Raw genomic sequence first — 19049 nt, 5'->3', positions numbered from 1 at the left:
ACGGAATCCGCACATCTTTGTATATGAACTAATGTATTCTTTCTACAAAATATGCATTGAAATGTCTCCAAGTTGAGTAAAAGGCTGTAAACAATCTGTTAACAGTTATCATACCTCTATTCGGATAAGCCAAAAACACAAAGACTGTTCTATTATGGGAAACGGCGGATACAGGTTCTGAGCACTCGCCTCCATAACGCATGAAGTTCCCTGAATCTTCAACTTTATGCCAATTATATCATTCCCTCACCATTTTGTAGGTGTGGAAGACAAGACACCTCATAGCATTTTTTTTTCATTTGTGCACAGCATATGCTCACTCCTGTTGAATCTCTGACTGAGGAAATCCTCCGTTTTTATTATATGGTAATGACACCTTGACTTAAGAGCAAACTAGTACTACGTGTGATGCGGTTAATCGTTTATTTACATGTCAAAAAGATTTGAAAGCCAGTGATCGACTTCACCGACCCACACTCAAACATCTTTTCCCTTGCCTTTTTTCTTTTTCTTCTTTTCTCAATTTATTTTACATTGATACTTTCAAAAATCCAAAATAAACATTTTAGTTTAAAATATAAGTAATTGCATTTGAAGTATCACTTCCAATCATCTGTGAGATTGAGCTTGCATAGTAATAATAATATTGGAATTAACTGCTTCAAGTGGTAATTGTAATTTATTATAAAACGGAAAGGAACCCCTTTACTTTATTCCTACCATTCTTATCCTGAACTTTGACAATGTACTTGTATTGCAATGTTATTTATTTTGCTCAATAAATTATGTCTAAACTAACATATAATATGACATATGTAGAGGTGTATGTGCACAATACAATACAAAAAGCAAAACAACAAAAATACACTTTGCAGTAGTTTACATGTCTAATAATTTTATTAATAAGAAGGTTAATGAAAACAACCAAATTATGTTCCGATGACTTTCTTTAAGAGACTCCGTAACAAAAGAACATAGTTTTGTCGTTCGATTTTAATTGTTTATTGGAACACAAGTAAAAGCTTAAACACAGATGGTCTTACGAATACATCTAAGCTATGTTAATTTCTTCAAATATCGTAATATGATCGACGAAACACAAAGAAAATTCGTTTTCAACATAAATGCAATTGCAGCAAAGACATTATGTTTTCTATATTGAATACTTATATGCATGTCTTATTATCATTATTAAGAGCTTTATCTAAGACATAACTTAATTAAAAATAATCCAATATGTGAGCAATCTATACTAGTTACGGCAACTTTTATTATATTCACACACAACTTGCTTATATGTATTTTAACACTATTATCAGCGGTAACCACGTTAAAGCAATAGTGTAAATAGTTATATACGTATCTAAATATATATAAATAGTTATCTCCCTAATTAAACATGGGTCCACACTAGCATTGCAGGTATTCTTTCCACTCGGATTGGTCTAAACAATATTACAAAACTTCTCCTGCAGAATCAAGAAATAGTCAACGAAGGATTGAATAACTGACACATACTTTTGTCATACACCTAGCATTTACAAAATAAAACATTCGTTGCCAACAAATGTTCCATGATTTTGGATAAAATTACCAGTTTCACTAAATACAAACCCAACATAGTTAAAATCGCTTACAATTTGTATGACCATGGACATGAAACTTGTTCTTTCGGACTTGAGACGAACCAACAGTGTCTTTAAAGTTTGGTCTATTAATCCGTATGAAATAGTGAACATCTACTGCATTAGATCAGTGATCATAAATCCTTTATCACCTGAAGGTCAATGTGATATTGACCTACTGACTTTAAAATTAATTGGGCCTGATCTAACTATCATGGCCGATTTGATATAAAAATCAATAGAGTCATCTACTGGTGAAAATCAACCTGCGTACCAAGTATGAAGTTCCTTGGTCCATGACTTCGATACTTATTAATCGGAAACAATTTGTGACGTACGGGCTGACTGAATGAAAAAGAAGGCAAAAAAAAAAATGCCTCCCCATGAATTAGGTGAACATAATGAAACATATTTCAATAGCCCGAATGACATTTTTTTATATTTCATTTAAGCGATTTATCGAAATAACATTAGTTTATAACCACCAAATATTGTAACAGACGAAACTGTTTGAGACATGTTAAAATGAAAAATTAGCGTGATAACATATTTTTACGGAGGGGGATTGACAGGTTGTAAATTAAAGATTGTATCCGGAACTGGTGGACGCAAGTTTCCCAACACCTCTGTGTGGTACAGCAGATGGTGGAAGTTGTACATGTCCTCTGGACGAACATAGTGGAAAGTGACCGAGTAACGACTGCAACACATCGGACCCTGAAATATTAAATAACATACATATAACAGTAAATGGTAACTATTTCGTTAGCAAATCACAGTTTAAGTGAGCTGTTGGTGAAACACTTCTGGATAGGCACCGATCACATCGTTGTTGCTACCGGTAGGCGGGTAAATAAGTTCCCAAACGATTATACCGGCTTACCCCCCCCCCCCGATTCCGATCCGATTGACGTTGCAGATGCACCCGAGTATGTTGATTTAGTCATCGCATCCTAGCCAGTTGACTTAGTTATGCTTCCCAGCTACTTTTCATTTTGAGAGCTACTGAATCGCCAGCCACTATTAAAGTAGGTGCAGGCCGCAAAAGACACGCTTCGGATAGTGATACTGGTATGAATAATACTAAGAAACGTAATGAAACATCATGCTCAGATACAAACAATGTGCTAAACAGCCAGTTTAATTTATATATAGTAAGAACTCTTTTAAGTCCAAATCCCCAACAACAAGTGCCACAGACATTTATGATGGAGTTTCATTAATTCGTGGCAACCTTAATCAGCTATCAGTTTAAATGAAAACAGTAAGTAAGAGTAATACTAAACGTATAGATCACTAAGCGAATGAGATTGAGAAAAATACTCTCTGACAATCTTTCTGAAAAGCTAGCCAAGTTGGTGGATAAAGGAGAGAACAATTAAATTTATAAAATTAATAAAGCTGTTGATCAGCGTATACAAATTATAAAAGCTGAATTGCAAAATGACGTTGATACGATGACAGGATAAGTTGATTCCTTGTTGAGGCTATACAAACTGAAAATAATTCAGATGTAGAAATTCATGAACATTGTTATTAGAAAGCTACCAAAGGGTGTGAATTAAGATCTGTGTGTCTAAGGTAGAAACTCTGGTATGGTCATGATGCACAGATTAAGGCAGTTAAACGCCTGGAGAATAACAACCACCGAACACCTGGTGTTGTCATTGTAACAATGGAATCTGAAGAGCAGCAACGTCAGGTTCTGAAAGCAAAATCCAACCCAATGGTACAATTGACAGTGCGGTGTCCATTTCTTCCGAGCTGTGTAAAGAAGAAAGATAAACAGCCTTAACCATGCGAAACATCAGCAAGGCCGTGAACAGAGCGGAACGAGTTCAGAACGAGCTTTGTTAAGATATAACGAAACTAATCATAAAAGAGAGTAAGTAAATAGCTGTCATCATTTCTACATGAAAATACTCCGATCAAAAAGTTCAGCGCTCTCAGCGTGCATATTGGATTTCTTTTTAGGATGATTTAGCTGCAAACTGTAAAAGTAATAGTAGCGACTTCTGGAGGACCATCGGTAATATAGGAATATCGCAGTTCAAAAGAAAAAAAAATTCACTTATGGAACTGGTATGTATTGATGGCAGTGTTTCAAACAACTTATAATCATGTTGTCTAAGATTCATGGAAAGCTGATTTAAGCATTTTATTTTCTAATGAGAGATTCAATTTTATTCACACTATGCCTATTATGTCAATAATTTGAGTTAATATTCATGTCTAAATCTGGTTTAAAACAGACTATTGCCATAACTGTTTTACCTGTTTATGAATGATTTAGCTGTTAACAGCAAAGAACCAGACTAAAGAACTTGTATTGATAGTTAGAAAATATCTCTATTACTCTATAACGAGAATTGATTACAAAGTATGTTAAATGTTATACAGACATGGTGTACATCTAATATCATGGTTGTAAATCCTGTTTAAAGTAATTTAGTCCATTTTATACCCCGATTTATAAACAGAACATTTAGTTTTGCATATGGGGACAAAATATTTAAGTTGTAAATCAGTATATGGGCATGTTGCTGTATGGATACCCTAATTAAACATAATGGTTATATGTGTTGCTCACAGTGCTGGCCGAGTTCTTTGTTTATTGATAGCAAAATGCAAATCAGTTGGTCCTGTCCCATGCAATATATTTAAGAGAGTATATGATATAACTGTTTGGCCGGGTTATATCGTACGGTTTCTCCTTATGGGGAACTCGATCATATACACGTATAGAAGTTATCCAAAATAGGGCTATGCGTTTCTTTCTGTGTCTTGGTTAATATAAACCAAATAATACATTGTATGAGGTACTATCCATTAAAGCCACATATGTAAAACACTGGAGGTCTTAAGTGAAACTTTGGTAAAGATTTGTGAAAATGAACGAAAACCGAGTTAATTACAAAATAGTTTCAAATTGTTCTAATAGGAGAAATGGTAATGTTAGAAATTGACAATACAAATATATGGGTCTATGTCAAGAAAATGCTAGAACTCTATTTAAATGATCTGTCATTTGCTTGTACAAATATGTCATATAAATCATATTGTAATACGATTTTTGAGCAATGCACGGATATCTTTATACAAGATAGAATATATTTCATTTATGGTTCTTCTGGATTTGGTAAAAGCAAGCTAAAAATATATAGCCTTTTTAAAATTCAAAATGAAATAGAAAAAAATATGTAACAAAGTGCATTTCACTTAAACACAGAGTAGAACATGCAAGTTAAGATGTGACGTTGCAGTCGGGCATATATGAAGATATTTCAGAAGAGTAAAAAATACGCCTTATTTGTAGTTCCATTCCATTGAAACAAAAGAACAGTTGTCGTTTCAGTTTCATGTATACTAGGCCTTAAGACTAAAACTATCTTCCACAGTGAATGATTTACATTTAATTCAATGAATGATGACAACAAATCATTGTTAATCTTCTTCAAAAAGTGTAAAGAAAAAGTAACTGCAAACACCAGTTTTAAAATTCTATATATTACATCTAAAAGTTATATATAGTACATATGTGAACGCAAAATTGGTGATAGAAAGTAGTATTTACTTTTAGATGTTAACGAAATTATGACATATAACCATTCTTAGTGATTCTTTAACCTTTATGTATGAAACTTTTGACCATGATACATGTAAAGGACAACTATAATGGTACAAATAACTATTTTCATCTTTATGTTAAAACAAGAGGGCCATGATGGCCCTGTATCGCTCACCTGTAGCTTTGCTAAATAAAGTGAACATTCTGACCTATTATCATAAAGATCCAATGAAAAGTATGGCCCCTAGAGGCCACTCTTTTATTTGTCCCACTGACCTAGTTTTTTACCCCACATGACCGCGAATGACCCAATATCGAACTTGACCTATATTTTTCTAGAGATGATCATTCTGACCAAGTTGAATTGAGTTAAGCCTAAAATTGTGACCTCTATTGTGTTCACAAGGTTTTTCTACTAATTGACCTAGTGACCTAGTTTTTGACCTGGGTTGACCCAATATGGAACTTGACCTAGCTTATGTTAAGATGATCATTCTGACCAAGTTTCATTAAGATAAGGCTAAAATTGTGACCTCTATTTTGTTCACAAGGTTTTTCTAATAATTGACCTAGTGACCTAGTTATTGACTGCGTATGACCCAATATCGAACTTGACCCAGATTTTATAGAGATGATCATTCTGACCAAGTTGCATTAAGATTAGCCTAAAATTGTGACCTCTATTGTGTTCACAAGGTTTTTGTACTAACTGACCTAGTGACCTAGTTATTGACCGCAGATGACCCAATATCGAACTTGACCTAGATTTTAAAGAGATGATCATTCTGACCAAGTTGCATTGAGATTAGGCTAAAATTGTGACCTCTATTGTGTTCACAAGGTTTTTGTACTAATTGACCTAGTGACCAAGTTATTGACCGTGAATGACCCAATATCAAACATGACCTACATTTTATAGCGATGATCATTCTGACCAAGTTGCATTGAGATTAGGCTAAAATTGTGACCTCTATTGTGTTCACAAGGTTTTTCTACTAATTGACCTGGTGACCTAGTTATTGACCTGGGTTGACCCAATATGGAACTTGACCTAGCTTATGTTAAGATGATCATTCTGACCAAGTTTCATTAAGATAAGGCTAAAATTGTGACCTCTATTTTGTTCACAAGGTTTTTCTAATAATTGACCTAGTGACCTAGTTATTGACTGCGTATGACCCAATATCGAACTTGACCCAGATTTTATAGAGATGATCATTCTGACCAAGTTGCATTAAGATTAGCCTAAAATTGTGACCTCTATTGTGTTCACAAGGTTTTTGTACTAACTGACCTAGTGACCTAGTTATTGACCGCAGATGACCCAATATCGAACTTGACCTAGATTTTAAAGAGTTGATCATTCTGACCAAGTTGCATTGAGATTAGGCTAAAATTGTGACCTCTATTGTGTTCACAAGGTTTTTGTACTAATTGACCTAGTGACCTAGTTATTGACCGTGAATGACCCAATATCAAACATGACCTACATTTTATAGCGATGATCATTCTGACCAAGTTGCATTGAGATTAGGCTAAAATTGTGACCTCTATTGTGTTCACAAGGTTTTTCTACTAATTGACCTAGTGACCTAGTTATTGACCGCGGATGACCCAATATCGAACTTGATCTAAATTTTATAGAGTTGATCATTCTGACCAAGTGGCATTGAGATTAGGCTAAGATTGTGACCTCTAATGTGTTCACAAGGTATTTCTACTAATTGACCTACTGACCTAGTTTTTGACCCCAGATGACCCAATATCGAACTTGACCTAGATTTCATAGAGATAATCAGTCTGACCAAGATTCATAAAGATTAGGTCAAAATTGTGACCTCTGTTGTGTTCACAAGCTTTTTCTAATAATTGACCTAGTGACCTAGTTATTGACTGCGGATGACCCAATATCAAACTTGACCTACATTTTATAGAGATAATTATTCTGACCAACTTGCATTGAGATTAGGCTAAAATTGTGACCTCTATTGTGTTCACAAGGTTTTTGTACTAATTGACCTAGTGACCTAGTTGTTGACCGCGGATGACCCAATATCGAACTTGACCTACATTTTATAGAGATGATCATTCTGACCAAGTTGCATTGAGATTAGGTCAAAATTGTGACCTCTATTGTGTTCACAAGGTTTTTCTACTAATTGACCTAGTGACCTAGTTTTTGACCTGGGTTGACCCAATATGGAACTTGACCTAGCTTATGTTAAGATGATCATTCTGACCAAGTTTCATTAAGATAAGGCTAAAATTGTGACCTCTATTTTGTTCACAAGGTTTTTCTAATAATTGACCTAGTGACCTAGTTATTGACTGCGTATGACCCAATATCGAACTTTACCCAGATGTTATAGAGATGATCATTCTGACCAAGTTGCATTAAGATTAGCCTAAAATTGTGACCTCTATTGTGTTCACAAGGTTTTTGTACTAATTGACCTAGTGACCTAGTTATTGACCGCGGATGACCCAATATCAAACTTGACCTAGATTTTATAGAGATGATCATTCTGACCAAGTTGCATTGAGATTAGGCTAAAATTGTGACCTCTATTGTGTTCACAAGGTGTTTCTACTAATTGACCTAGTGACCTAGTTATTGACCTTGAATGACCCAATATCAAACTTGACCTACATTTTACAGCGATGATCATTCTGACCAATTTGCATTGAGATTAGGCTAAAATTGTGACCTCTATTGTGTTCACAAGGTTTTTCTACTAATTGACCTAGTGACCTAGTTATTGACCGCGGATGACCCAATATCGAACTTGACCTAGATTTTATAGAGAAGATCATTCTGACCAAGTTGCATTGAGATTAGGCTAAAATTGTGACCTCTAATGTGTTCACAAGGTATTTCTACTAATTGACCTACTGACCTAGTTTTTGACCCCAGATGACCCAATATCGAACTTTTCCTAGATTTCATAGAGATGATAAGTCTGACCAAGTTCCATAAAGATAAGGTCAAAATTGTGCCCTCTGTTGTGATCACAAGGTTTTTCTAATAATTGACCTAGTGACCTAGTTATTGACTGCGGATGACCCAATATCGAACTTTACCTAGATTTTATAGAGATGATTATTCTGACCAAGTTGCATTGAGATTAGGCTAAAATTGTGACCTCTATTGTGTTCACAAGGTTTTTGTACTAATTGACCTAGTGACCTAGTTGTTGACCGCGGATGACCCAATATCGAACTTGACCTACATTTTATAGAGGTGATCATTCTGACCAAGTTGCATTGAGATTAGGCTAAAATTGTGACCTCTTTTGTGTTCACAAGGTTTTTCTACTAATTGACCTAGTGACCTAATTATTGACCGCGGATGACCCAATATCGAACTTGACCTAGATTTTATAGCGATGATCATTCTGACCAAGTTGCATTGAGATTAGGCTAAAATTGTGACCTCTATTGTGTTCACAAGGTTTTTCTACTAATTGACCTAGTGACCTAGTTTTTGACCCCAGATGACCCAATATCAAACTTGACCTAGATTTTATAGAGATGATCAGTCTGACCAAGTTTCATAAAGATTAGGTCAAAATTGTGACCTCTATTGTGTTCACAAGCAATTGTGAACGGACGGACGGACGGACGGACGGACGGACGACGGACGAAGAGTGATCACAAAAGCTCACCTTGTCACTACGTGACAGGTGAGCTAATAAACATGTATTTCTTGAAATGATCCTAGAATTATGGTTGTTTTATTTTGAAAACAAAGTTATTCATATAATATAAAAGCCGAATTATATTAGATAAAACCCATTATTTGAAACATAATAAATTAATTGACAGGGAAAACATCACTTTTTTATTTTCTGATTTATACTTTGTATATATGGTATGTACCACATACAAGATTTTAAGTGCATAGATAATAACAAACACACTTCTGACAATGAGCAGACAGAGGCAAGGACAAAAAATATTTGCTTATTCAAAGCCAAAATGTGTTTTGACTTATTAAGAAGACAAACATCAGCGATGAAATACCACCAATGCATGTCAGGTTTTTTTGTTTTAAACTTACCATTGAATGGTTGTTCCATGCGTATTTCTTCAGCCAGAAGGTTTTGGGATTTGCCCTTAAGTGCTGGAACAGTTTGGATGCGTGAAATGTCTCTTTTCCAGTCGTATCAAGGGTTGATAATACTTTGACACCGGAAGCCTGGACAGAAGAAATAGACTCTTCAGTCACATTTAAGATGTCTGATTGTCGAAGATATTATTAAGTATTATTTTCACATAGTTGTGAAAAGTTTCATTGCGACAATATCGAAAAAAAACATTTGCTGGCTATACGTATGTAAAGAATGAAGTGCAAAGTATATATATATATATTGCTTTCGATTGTTTTCAAAGCGTTGAATGTAACAAACAAAATTTACTTAACAGTGGAAAACATAATATCAAGGACATTAAATCTGTAGGTAAAGAAAATCTTCCATAGTGCACGAATGATTTATATCTGAAGAGAAGAGATCAGTACTAAACATATATGTTGTATTTGTAACACATATCAAGTAAAAGAGAATTCTTATTTAATATGTTCTTACTTTTGCATAAAATAAGAATGGATGAGTTTAAATTATTTGCCAAAACTATTAGTTTAATATTAAGTCACTTAATTTGGTATGTAAATTGCATACATTTATTTCAGAATTGATTATTATTTTTCGTGAAGCTAAAGCGCTTCATTGGTTTTTTTTTGCAAAATCGCGGCCGAGCCTTCATACTGCATGAACGCACGAAAAAAAATAAGCAATCCTTATATTGACATTTTCCATTTTGATTTCTTTATATGTTTCGACCTAAAAGAGTTCGAGAACAAGTCTTTAATTACAACAAAGGGAACAAAACGCAATAGCAAATGTAAATGGTAAGAGCAATTGTCGGCCTTGGTTTATAAGATCTTTTTATCCTCCGCACAATAAATAGTCCAGAAAACAAAATGCAGAAACATATAAATAATACAAAAATCTTTTTAATCATTTGGTAGTTACTGTAGAATATATGGTGAGAATAATAATTCTTGTTTTAATCAAGAAAAGTATCGATATATTTTAACTCCTGTTTTACAAATGCATGACCCATGTGAGTGGGCATACACAATGTAGTCAGGATGATGTGATGGATTACTTTATTTCAAGGTAAAAATAGCATCATATTTTTTAACGTTTTCCATCAAATTGAAGTTTTATGATGTGCTAGTCTTTTCGGATTGACAATTTAGACGATTGTTCTTACTCGACAAAAACATGACATTTTGACAGTTTCCAAGCATTTCATGAATTTAAATGATGTTTATAATACGCTATGCAAATCGCGCGTAACCGTTACCGCTGGTGAAGCGATAAAATTGTTCTGCAAAGGTCCGGTGACGGTACTGTCAACGGATGGTTAGGTGGTCAGCTTTGACTCATTTTTTTGAATTTAAGTGTGTTTTTTTTTAAATGTGTCTTTGTTTTTAAAGCTGCATTCTCACAGATATACCGTTTTTACAACTTTTTTGTCTCGGAAAGAGTAAATATTTGCGTAAATATCTGCAAACCAATGACAAATGATTGTTGACAAAAGATCAGATAACACATTCTTATATTTCTGTTCGAAAATTAATGTTTTATGGCTTAAACCGTTACTAACAAGACAAAAAATAAAAAAAATATGTGAAAACGTTCAATCTGTAAGAATGCAGTTTTAAATTTAATGTGTTATGACATATGAAAATACGCATATCACAAAAGTAAGTAAACACATTCCTTGTTTGTTTCCATTTTTCTCCCAACACATTTTAAAAAAAAACGCTTAAAAAGCAATACAAGCATATTATCATATATACATTTCGGCATCAATTATGAACTTTATGATTTTTTTGGATATGCTGAGCTTTGCGATTCCGTTTTGAAAGCTATAGACGAACGGACGTTCACCTGACCAGATAGTACATTTAACATGTGATCCTAGCGGATAACGTTAATATATGTTATCTTGCACAACCTCCACACCAGTATCACTACCGCTACCGTAAAATTGTGGCCCGCATTTTCCTTAAAATAGCGTACAGAGTTAAACCACTCACTGGGAATAAATAACGGAACGAATATTTTGTTGTTGCAGTGATATATGACGAGAATACAACTAAATACTGCATGAAAATCGTACAACACTTTACCTCTTATTGAATTTCACTCAGTTTAGAGCCGGAACGTTCGTCATAACTTAACGATGTTTTGATATATTGGTCTCATATTAGACCAGCGTGACGATAAATCCAACGGGCATCGAATCACATTCCCCGTTCTCCAAAGAAATGCTGACCACCTACCTTTCCTATATCCGTGGATAGTACCGTCACCGGAACTTTGCAGAACAAAAATCCCCCCGTGATATAGTGCTTGTCCCTGAAACTTCCTGAATTTAATCGAACTAATAATCTGCCATTGGGTACAGACAAATGAACTTTGAAAGTTATATCTTAATGTGTGTTTGTTTGTTTGTGTGTGTGTGTGTGTGTGCGTGCGTGCGTGCGTGCGTGCGTGTTCGTATGTTCGTGCGTGCGTGCGTGTGTATTGGCGTTTGGGCGATCTTGCTTGCGGTCGTGCGTGCGTGTGTATGTGTTTGGTTTTATGGTTTTATGCGTTTCTAATAGTGTTACCATGCGTATACTACAAAGCCTTTGAATATATAACAATTCATATGTGTCATATTACTGACCAGTAAATGCGTCTATAGAGTAACCATATTCACAAAAATATTTTAACATATATTAATGCTGCTAGTGATCTTACCTGAAGACATTTTCCAATTTCTACATCTTCACCGTGGCCATCGATCTTGCAGGAGCCGTTTTCAAAACCAATGCGTACCACGTCATGAAGAGCCCGAGAACTGATGACGTATCCGCCACCACCACTCATGAAGCCATTCTTGACAAACAGCTGTTAAGTAATTATGTATGAATTGTAGCATTCTTTTCAGAAATTTATGTGTAAACAAAGAGCGAAAGGTTGTTAACATTAGACGTGGATTGTAATATAATTACTTTAGTCTAAACTTATTTATTTTAAAACGATTGTGAAACAAGTTATTACAAAATTATAGCAATCACTCTCGTTGGCACAATGATGCGCGAGAGTGTAGTGTTGTGTTGTGGGGGAACCAGAGTACCCGGAGGAAACCCACTTGTCCGGCTTGGTGACCACAAACGAAACTCACATGTTTCCAGACCGGGAATCAAACCCGGGTCGCCTTGTTGAGAAGCGAGTGCGCTAACCACTGCGCTAACCGAACAGCCAAGATGTAATATAATTATTTTACCTATAGTTATCATTATCTTTCAATGGGTATGGCTAAAGCCAGCATTGAAGAAGAAAAAAAGGTGATAAATAGGAAATGCATATTAAAACCTGAACCAGTAATCCTACTCCCAGATTCAAATAGGTGACAAAAATGTTAGAGAAATACAATTTAAATTCAGTTCCAATGCCACACTGGAAAATTCTGTCTGTCGACCTAATGCCTGATTAGTCACATGCAACAACGCCCTATACTACCAGGCTTGTAATTGTTTTATCAAGTTAGAAATATTGATGGAACTACCCAGTTGACCTTTCTGAGTTTCTTATCAGACGGCGTGTGTCTCTCTTATGAGTCAATCATTTGATCATGCATTGTCGGCTCATTTCGTACTACCTTAAAATTTTTCGCACACTTGAGGAAACCATCGGCTAATTCTGGACTTTAGTCTGGTTGAAAAAAAACACATGTTTGACACATTTAATTACTTTTTCGAAATAAAACTGTTTTTTTGTTATGTTCATTTTCAAATACAATATAAATGATGAGTTTAATTAAGATCAATTACACACCCATTTTAAGAAGATGATATTTAAATCTTTAGTTTTTGAGATATTAAGATCTTAAATCCGGGTCGTACAAAATGGCGGCGCCCAATGAAGGAAGGGGCAATCTTGGAAGAGTAAAGCCAGCGAAAATTAAACAACAACAACAACAATAACATCAACAACAACAACAACAACACATTAAAATGATAGATGGGTTACCTTAAAAACAGTAACAGCGAAAAGTGTGGCTGCTTTGTTTTTTCTTCACTTCCTATATAAAATAAGAACATCTTAAAAAGCTTACCTTCATGTGAAATCCCATATAACTCGGCTTGTTATGGTCTGTACTAGCCAACAAATGACGTAGGTTCTCCATTATGATGTAAGTGTCATCGTCACATTTCAGAAACCAATCAAATTCGTTCCTGTGTTTTTCATATGCATATTTCAGGGCATATCTTACTTTGGCCGTTAAATGTGCTCGTCCTTCTTTTACAGGAAGGAAAAGCATTTCAGCATTATCCGTTTTATTTATCTCACGAGCTGAAATGTTAAATGTTAGTTTAATATTTAACGAAGTCATTAGGTTACGAAAAGGGTATTACATTTTTACAATTTTACAAAAACATACCATCGATGATAGCCAGGTAAAACAAATTTTATTTAGATTGCCGATAGATCGTGTAGCTCGACCACAGTTTTGGTTGATTTCCTCCTAATTATATATGTTTAAATAGACACTCTTTTAAAGTCGTTGCGTGTAGGCAACTCATAAACTCACAAAGAAGCTCCCGGATGAATAAACCCTTATTGAATACATTGACGTGCATTGATCAATCTTCATATCTAGCATTTGTCGATGATATAGGGATATGGTCATATCAACTTGTTTAAAGCCCCAGTCGACTCGTGTTGAGTGAAGTGGAGTGTCAATGCCATTCCAATGCGATAATTCCTAAAGCTAATTTGAGGCGTATATGTTTTTAGGTGTTTGTATGTGTGTGTGTTGGTGTGTGTACGCTGATGTCTCACTTTCATTGGAGTTTGGGCCATGACCATGTGACTCTTAACATATTACATATTTAAATTTTGACCCCGGGGCTCTTCCCTATAGTTTTCATTTTGTTATTTGATGTTTATGTACAATAAGAAGATGAAAAAATAAAACGAAAAAATAATCAACCATTAAAGCTGCACTCTAACAGATTGAACGTTTTGACTTATTTTATTTTTTGTCTTGGAAGGAGCAAATGTTTTCAAAAATCCATGGAAACCAGTAATATAAGACTGCTGATAAAAATAGATCGCAGATTTTTATATCAAAGTTCAAAAATGATGTTAATTTCATTTTTCTTAAACCATTAGTAAGTGTTTAAGCGGAAATATGAACATCTACGATCTGGTGATTGTCAGCAATCTTTAATCATTGGTTTACAGAAATTTATGCAAAAATTGCTCTTTCCAAGACAAAAAAAATGTAAAAATGGTTTATCTATGAGAGTGCAGCTTTACACCATTAAATTGCGTTTGTACGTAACAAGAGGGTCAATATGGCCCTCTATTGCTCATATGAGAACCTTGAGAAACTACGGAAGCAAATTATTGCCAAGTGAGTAAGTGGTTGCTGAGGCATTAGCTGGTTGCTTAGCAAGTTTCTGTTAGTGGTTGCTGATTCATGTGGTGATTAATACGATAGCAAGCCAAGGCCAAGGTGATCACTCGTTTAAAGAAAATAATGTTTCTAAGAAAGTTTAAGGTTTATGTTATAAAGGGACTAAGGAAGAAAGTTATTACCATGGAAGTCATTGGACTCTTATTTGAGACAAATAAGTGGACGTCTATAGTTACAAAGAGTTTGATTGTTAAAGCAACTTGATGTAAAGGCAGTCGGCTGATGGTTGCATGGGAGGACCATAGCTGTTGATGGAAGATGTGGTTATTAAGGAAGCAAGCTGCTTTTTAGGAAGTTATAAGTTTCATAGAAAAAAAAATTGCTGCAAACAAAATTTGTTGTTGCTAAGGCGATGGATGATTGCAAAGGAAAGTGATAGTTAATAGTGAAGTAAGGTTGTTTAAAGAAAAGGACCACCGTAAAAATCTACAATTGGGCAATGGACATTGTGGTTTAAGGGAAAACTATATTTTCATTGATAAATCTTTTCAGTTACTTTATAATTAGGTATTTTAGATTCATCTCGTTGAAGAAAGGAGAATTAAGCATTAAGAAATACCAATATACACTGAACAAAATTTCTAATAAGTCACATGAGTTTAAAGACAATAACTCAAAAACTATTCGAAGACTATTCGACTCGTCTGACACAATTACATAGCATTATATTTTAAATTCATTTGAAAAGTGAATGATCTGTGCCAATTCCATAAATACCACTGCCAGTTTAGAAAGTCACAATTTAATTAATATTTTGTATGGCCCCCATTTGCAGCAATCACTGTCCAACAGCGCGACCTCATGGAGCGAATGTATTTTTGGATAGTTCCCTGGAGAATCCCAGTCCATGCATCCACCACCACCTGATCAAGTTGTCCGAGATAACCTGGTTGTGGCCGTTCTCTTATTGAGCATTTGAGCGCGTCCCAAACATGCTCTATGGGGTTCAAGTCCGGACTCCTAGCTGGCCATTGCATTTCTCGGATGTTGCTGATTTTTAGCAATTGCTGCGTTGCTTTTGCGTCATGACACGGCATAATCTCTTAGGCAAGTAACAAACCTCGATTGGCGGCTATGTGTGGCAGGATAACAGGTCTTAGTATGTCATTTTGGTAACTTAGTGCATTCAGATAACCCTGTACCCTGACCAATGGCGTTTTGGTGTGCATGCACATGCCTGCAGATAAACATAACTGAACCACAACCGAATGGTTTCTGTTGAACTACACACTCCGCGTGGTTCCGTTCTCTTCGGCGACGGTAGACCCGCACCCGACCATTAGCTTGTTGCAACTTTACCCTCGTCTCGTCAACAAAAAAGGACATTAGACCTATCAGCTTGCATGAAACGTAGGTGAGAACGCGCCCACACTAGCCGATCATGCCGATGCCTTTGAGGTAATACGATACATTTTCTTGGTCGTCTAGATCTGATACCGACCTCGCGGAGGCTGTAACGAACAGTCTTCGGTGTATTTTTCCACCATGTTAACCCAAGGTTTGCCTCGCTGTCGACGTCGCAGGTTAAAAACGATGACTCAAATGACTCAAAATAATGTACCTATCCTGGCGGCGTGTGATAACTCTCGATTTAGGATTCCGCCTGCGGTCATTGACACTTCCGGTTTGCTTGGAATTTGGAACCATTCCAACCGCTAAACCACGCTCTTCTATGATCATTATTGCCATTTTGTTATGTTTTTCAGTTCATAAAATGTGTATTAACAAGTGAAGATCATCATGTACGAAAACCACGGATTGCACGAGAACATTTCACGCGAAATGTGCATACACAATTCTTTTCACTCGAGTGCATTAGATTAAACATTATGTATTCTATTAGTGCATACGATAGGTTAAGTATAATTCACACATTTAATACCGGATTTAAACTATTTAAATTTATATCTTTTTTAGGCTACCTAAGTAGAAATTTTGTTCAGTGTGTATAAATATAAATGTAGGAGATAACGGACCAATTGATCAGAACTTTGTTTGACTCAACAACAGTTGAACGTCAGATTGATAAGTTTAAACTCTTTACTGCTTCAGATGTTTCCATGATATACTTGTAAACTGCAGTGTTTTTATCAAGCTGTGACACTTCAAACTTATTTCGTCCATGAAACTAAACGTTCAGCTGTTTGAGTTAAATTCCTGAGCACATCAAACAAAGTTCACCTTAACATCGCTGGTAAGTTTAGGCAAGTTCTGAACAGTTTGCCCAATGCTTAGCGTAGCTTTACTTTATACTAATGTGAAAATCTTCAGTAGCAAAATGTTTAAACATAAACTCGGTTTAATGGCACTGGGTAAACGCCAAATACATAGAACACAAAAACTAAAATTCAAAACCAGTCCATACATACTATATATAAAAAACTAGGTATATTTATCAAGGATTGTTAGTCACCGCCTTGGAACGGTCAGTAAATGTAAATTAACTGGGGGTTAAACATGTATAAACTATGTACACAATAATAATATAATATATCCACGTCAAACATTCGTTCTCAAGTAAAGCTTATTTCTTATCTAGATAACAAAATTTGGTTTAACACTTACAAAACAAAAAGTACTTTTTATCACACTTGCTGGCCCAGGTTTCATTCACGGCGGCCATCTTTGCTTGACCGGTTTTGGAAGTGAGAATGAGGCAGAGAACACGGACGCTCTTCCATAAACTCTCGGTTTCGTTAACTGATTTTTCCGCCGATTTCTGTGGCCGAAGAGAATGTCTTTTGACTGAAACATCGAGATTAGTTTCAGATTGCTTTTATATAAGCCCATTAAAAACCGTTGTAGTTCTTTTGCGTCTGAAAGCAAGTGCTATTCATACTCAATTGTACTGAAATATCCCTGATATGATAATTTAATAACAAAACGAATTGAAATACCAATTTGTTGACATATACACATGATTTCATCCACTTTACGTTTTTATAATTGTAATGCTGTTCTGTTTTATACTGCTATATCCCCCCACCACCCCACATACTCGCACACTATGGTAGTGAGGGTTCAAGAACTCTAAAAAATTACGACTTTTATTCAAATGATAACAAATTACACAATTGTATATGTTGATATTAAAACAGCTTAAATAATCGACTTACCTTCATTATATTCCAATGATGGTTTTGTAAATACATATCCAGTTCCACTTAAAATAATTACTAAAGTGATCAAGATGAAAGATAAAAACAGTTTTAAGTATCGCTTCGTCTGCAGCTGTGATACCATTATAATGCTCTGTATGATATGAAACACTGTAAAGTTACCACCTTAGTTTACTATATGTAAAGTACCGAAAGACATTCGTAACTCCTCGACCAGTTTTAATCGAAATGAAAAGAAAAGATTATGTGGCAAGCGAGCATTTTACCTTGACACAGAAGATCACTTCTCGTCACAATGAAAGAAACGTTTTAGATTTTGAGTTTGTAATAATCACGGCAAAAAATATCAAAGCGATCACAAGCATGACAGAGCGGCCCAATACATGAATGAGGTGTCAAATTTCGGTATATCGTGCGTGAATTCTTCATGCCGATGTTAGATTCAAGTACTATTCTCACTTTTCGAAGGCGTTTACTGAATGTGTAGTTTTGTACTTCCACGAGTGCTCAAAATAACAATTTATAGGGGTAATTCAAATTGTCGCATCAAATGATGCATTAGCGTATCCGGTGGGGGCGGTATAAGATAATGACCTCTTAAAACGTCCAATGTTAGTGAAAAAAGTCATAAAATACATCTAACAATCACTTGAGTAGAACTTCTTGCAGGAATACCCTCAAACTCTCTGCCAACATTTTAAACAAACAAATCGGTTCTGAGGTAGGTGTGAAAGTCAAAAGGATACGCCCCTACGTTTCGCCTCTTCCAACATCAAATCCGGGAACCGCCCGTGACTGTAATAACAGATCGTTTGTTTCTCTGTGCCATGCTTTAAGGCCCCTGCACGAACTCTGAAACTAATTTTCGTCCTTCTAAAACAAACGATAAGACGTTAATTCCTTATCTTACGTTATTGGCATAAAGTGATATTTGCAAAACATCATTTAAGGACCGTCTTTGCAGATCGATCTAACGCAACCCTCGTTTTACATGTTTTGAGAAAACTCGATACAACTTGTTTCCGTCTGCTTTTTAAAATATTTGATAATATGTTTCGGACGACATACTGAATATAATTATATATCTGTATGCATATGTAAATATATTTCTCTGTCATGATATTTGATTATTTGTAGTATAACTTGTATCAACTGTAACAAATAAATGAATTTGTTTTAAAACATGAAGAA

General features: G+C 35.2%; 1 protein-coding gene across 1 annotated transcript; it reads right to left on the bottom strand.

Moving 5' to 3' along the window:
• Window positions 1–841: 841 nt before the first annotated feature.
• LOC128231668 (glycoprotein-N-acetylgalactosamine 3-beta-galactosyltransferase 1-like) lies at window positions 842–18064 on the bottom strand. The gene is made up of 6 exons (XM_052944725.1): window positions 17856–18064; window positions 17305–17484; window positions 13372–13610; window positions 12012–12161; window positions 9254–9391; window positions 842–2342 (listed from the first exon to the last, which is right to left on the bottom strand). Exons 1-6 carry the CDS (start codon window positions 17980–17982, stop codon window positions 2178–2180), a joined length of 999 nt encoding a protein of 332 aa, XP_052800685.1. The 5' UTR covers window positions 17983–18064; the 3' UTR covers window positions 842–2177.
• Between the last annotated feature and the right edge of the window lie 985 nt (window positions 18065–19049).

The sequence above is a fragment of the Mya arenaria genome, chromosome 1 (genome assembly GCF_026914265.1).
Source record: "Mya arenaria isolate MELC-2E11 chromosome 1, ASM2691426v1".
In the NCBI taxonomy this organism is placed as follows: domain Eukaryota; kingdom Metazoa; phylum Mollusca; class Bivalvia; order Myida; family Myidae; genus Mya; species Mya arenaria.
Note: the sequence above shows the minus strand (reverse complement) of the source record. Positions and strands in the feature narration are given on the sequence as shown.

What these genes read in the sequence shown, in the direction of transcription:
- LOC128231668 (XM_052944725.1), bottom strand. Translation starts at nt 17,982, where the DNA reads ATGGTATCACAGCTGCAGACGAAGCGATACTTAAAACTGTTTTTATCT. An exon ending in TAAAAAGTACTTTTTGTTTT is followed by an intron (nt 13,611 to 17,304) that starts GTAAGTGTTAAA and finishes TTAACATTTCAG; the next exon opens with CTCGTGAGATAAATAAAACG. An exon ending in CATGGAACAACCATTCAATG is followed by an intron (nt 2,343 to 9,253) that starts GTAAGTTTAAAA and finishes TTAATATTTCAG; the next exon opens with GGTCCGATGTGTTGCAGTCG.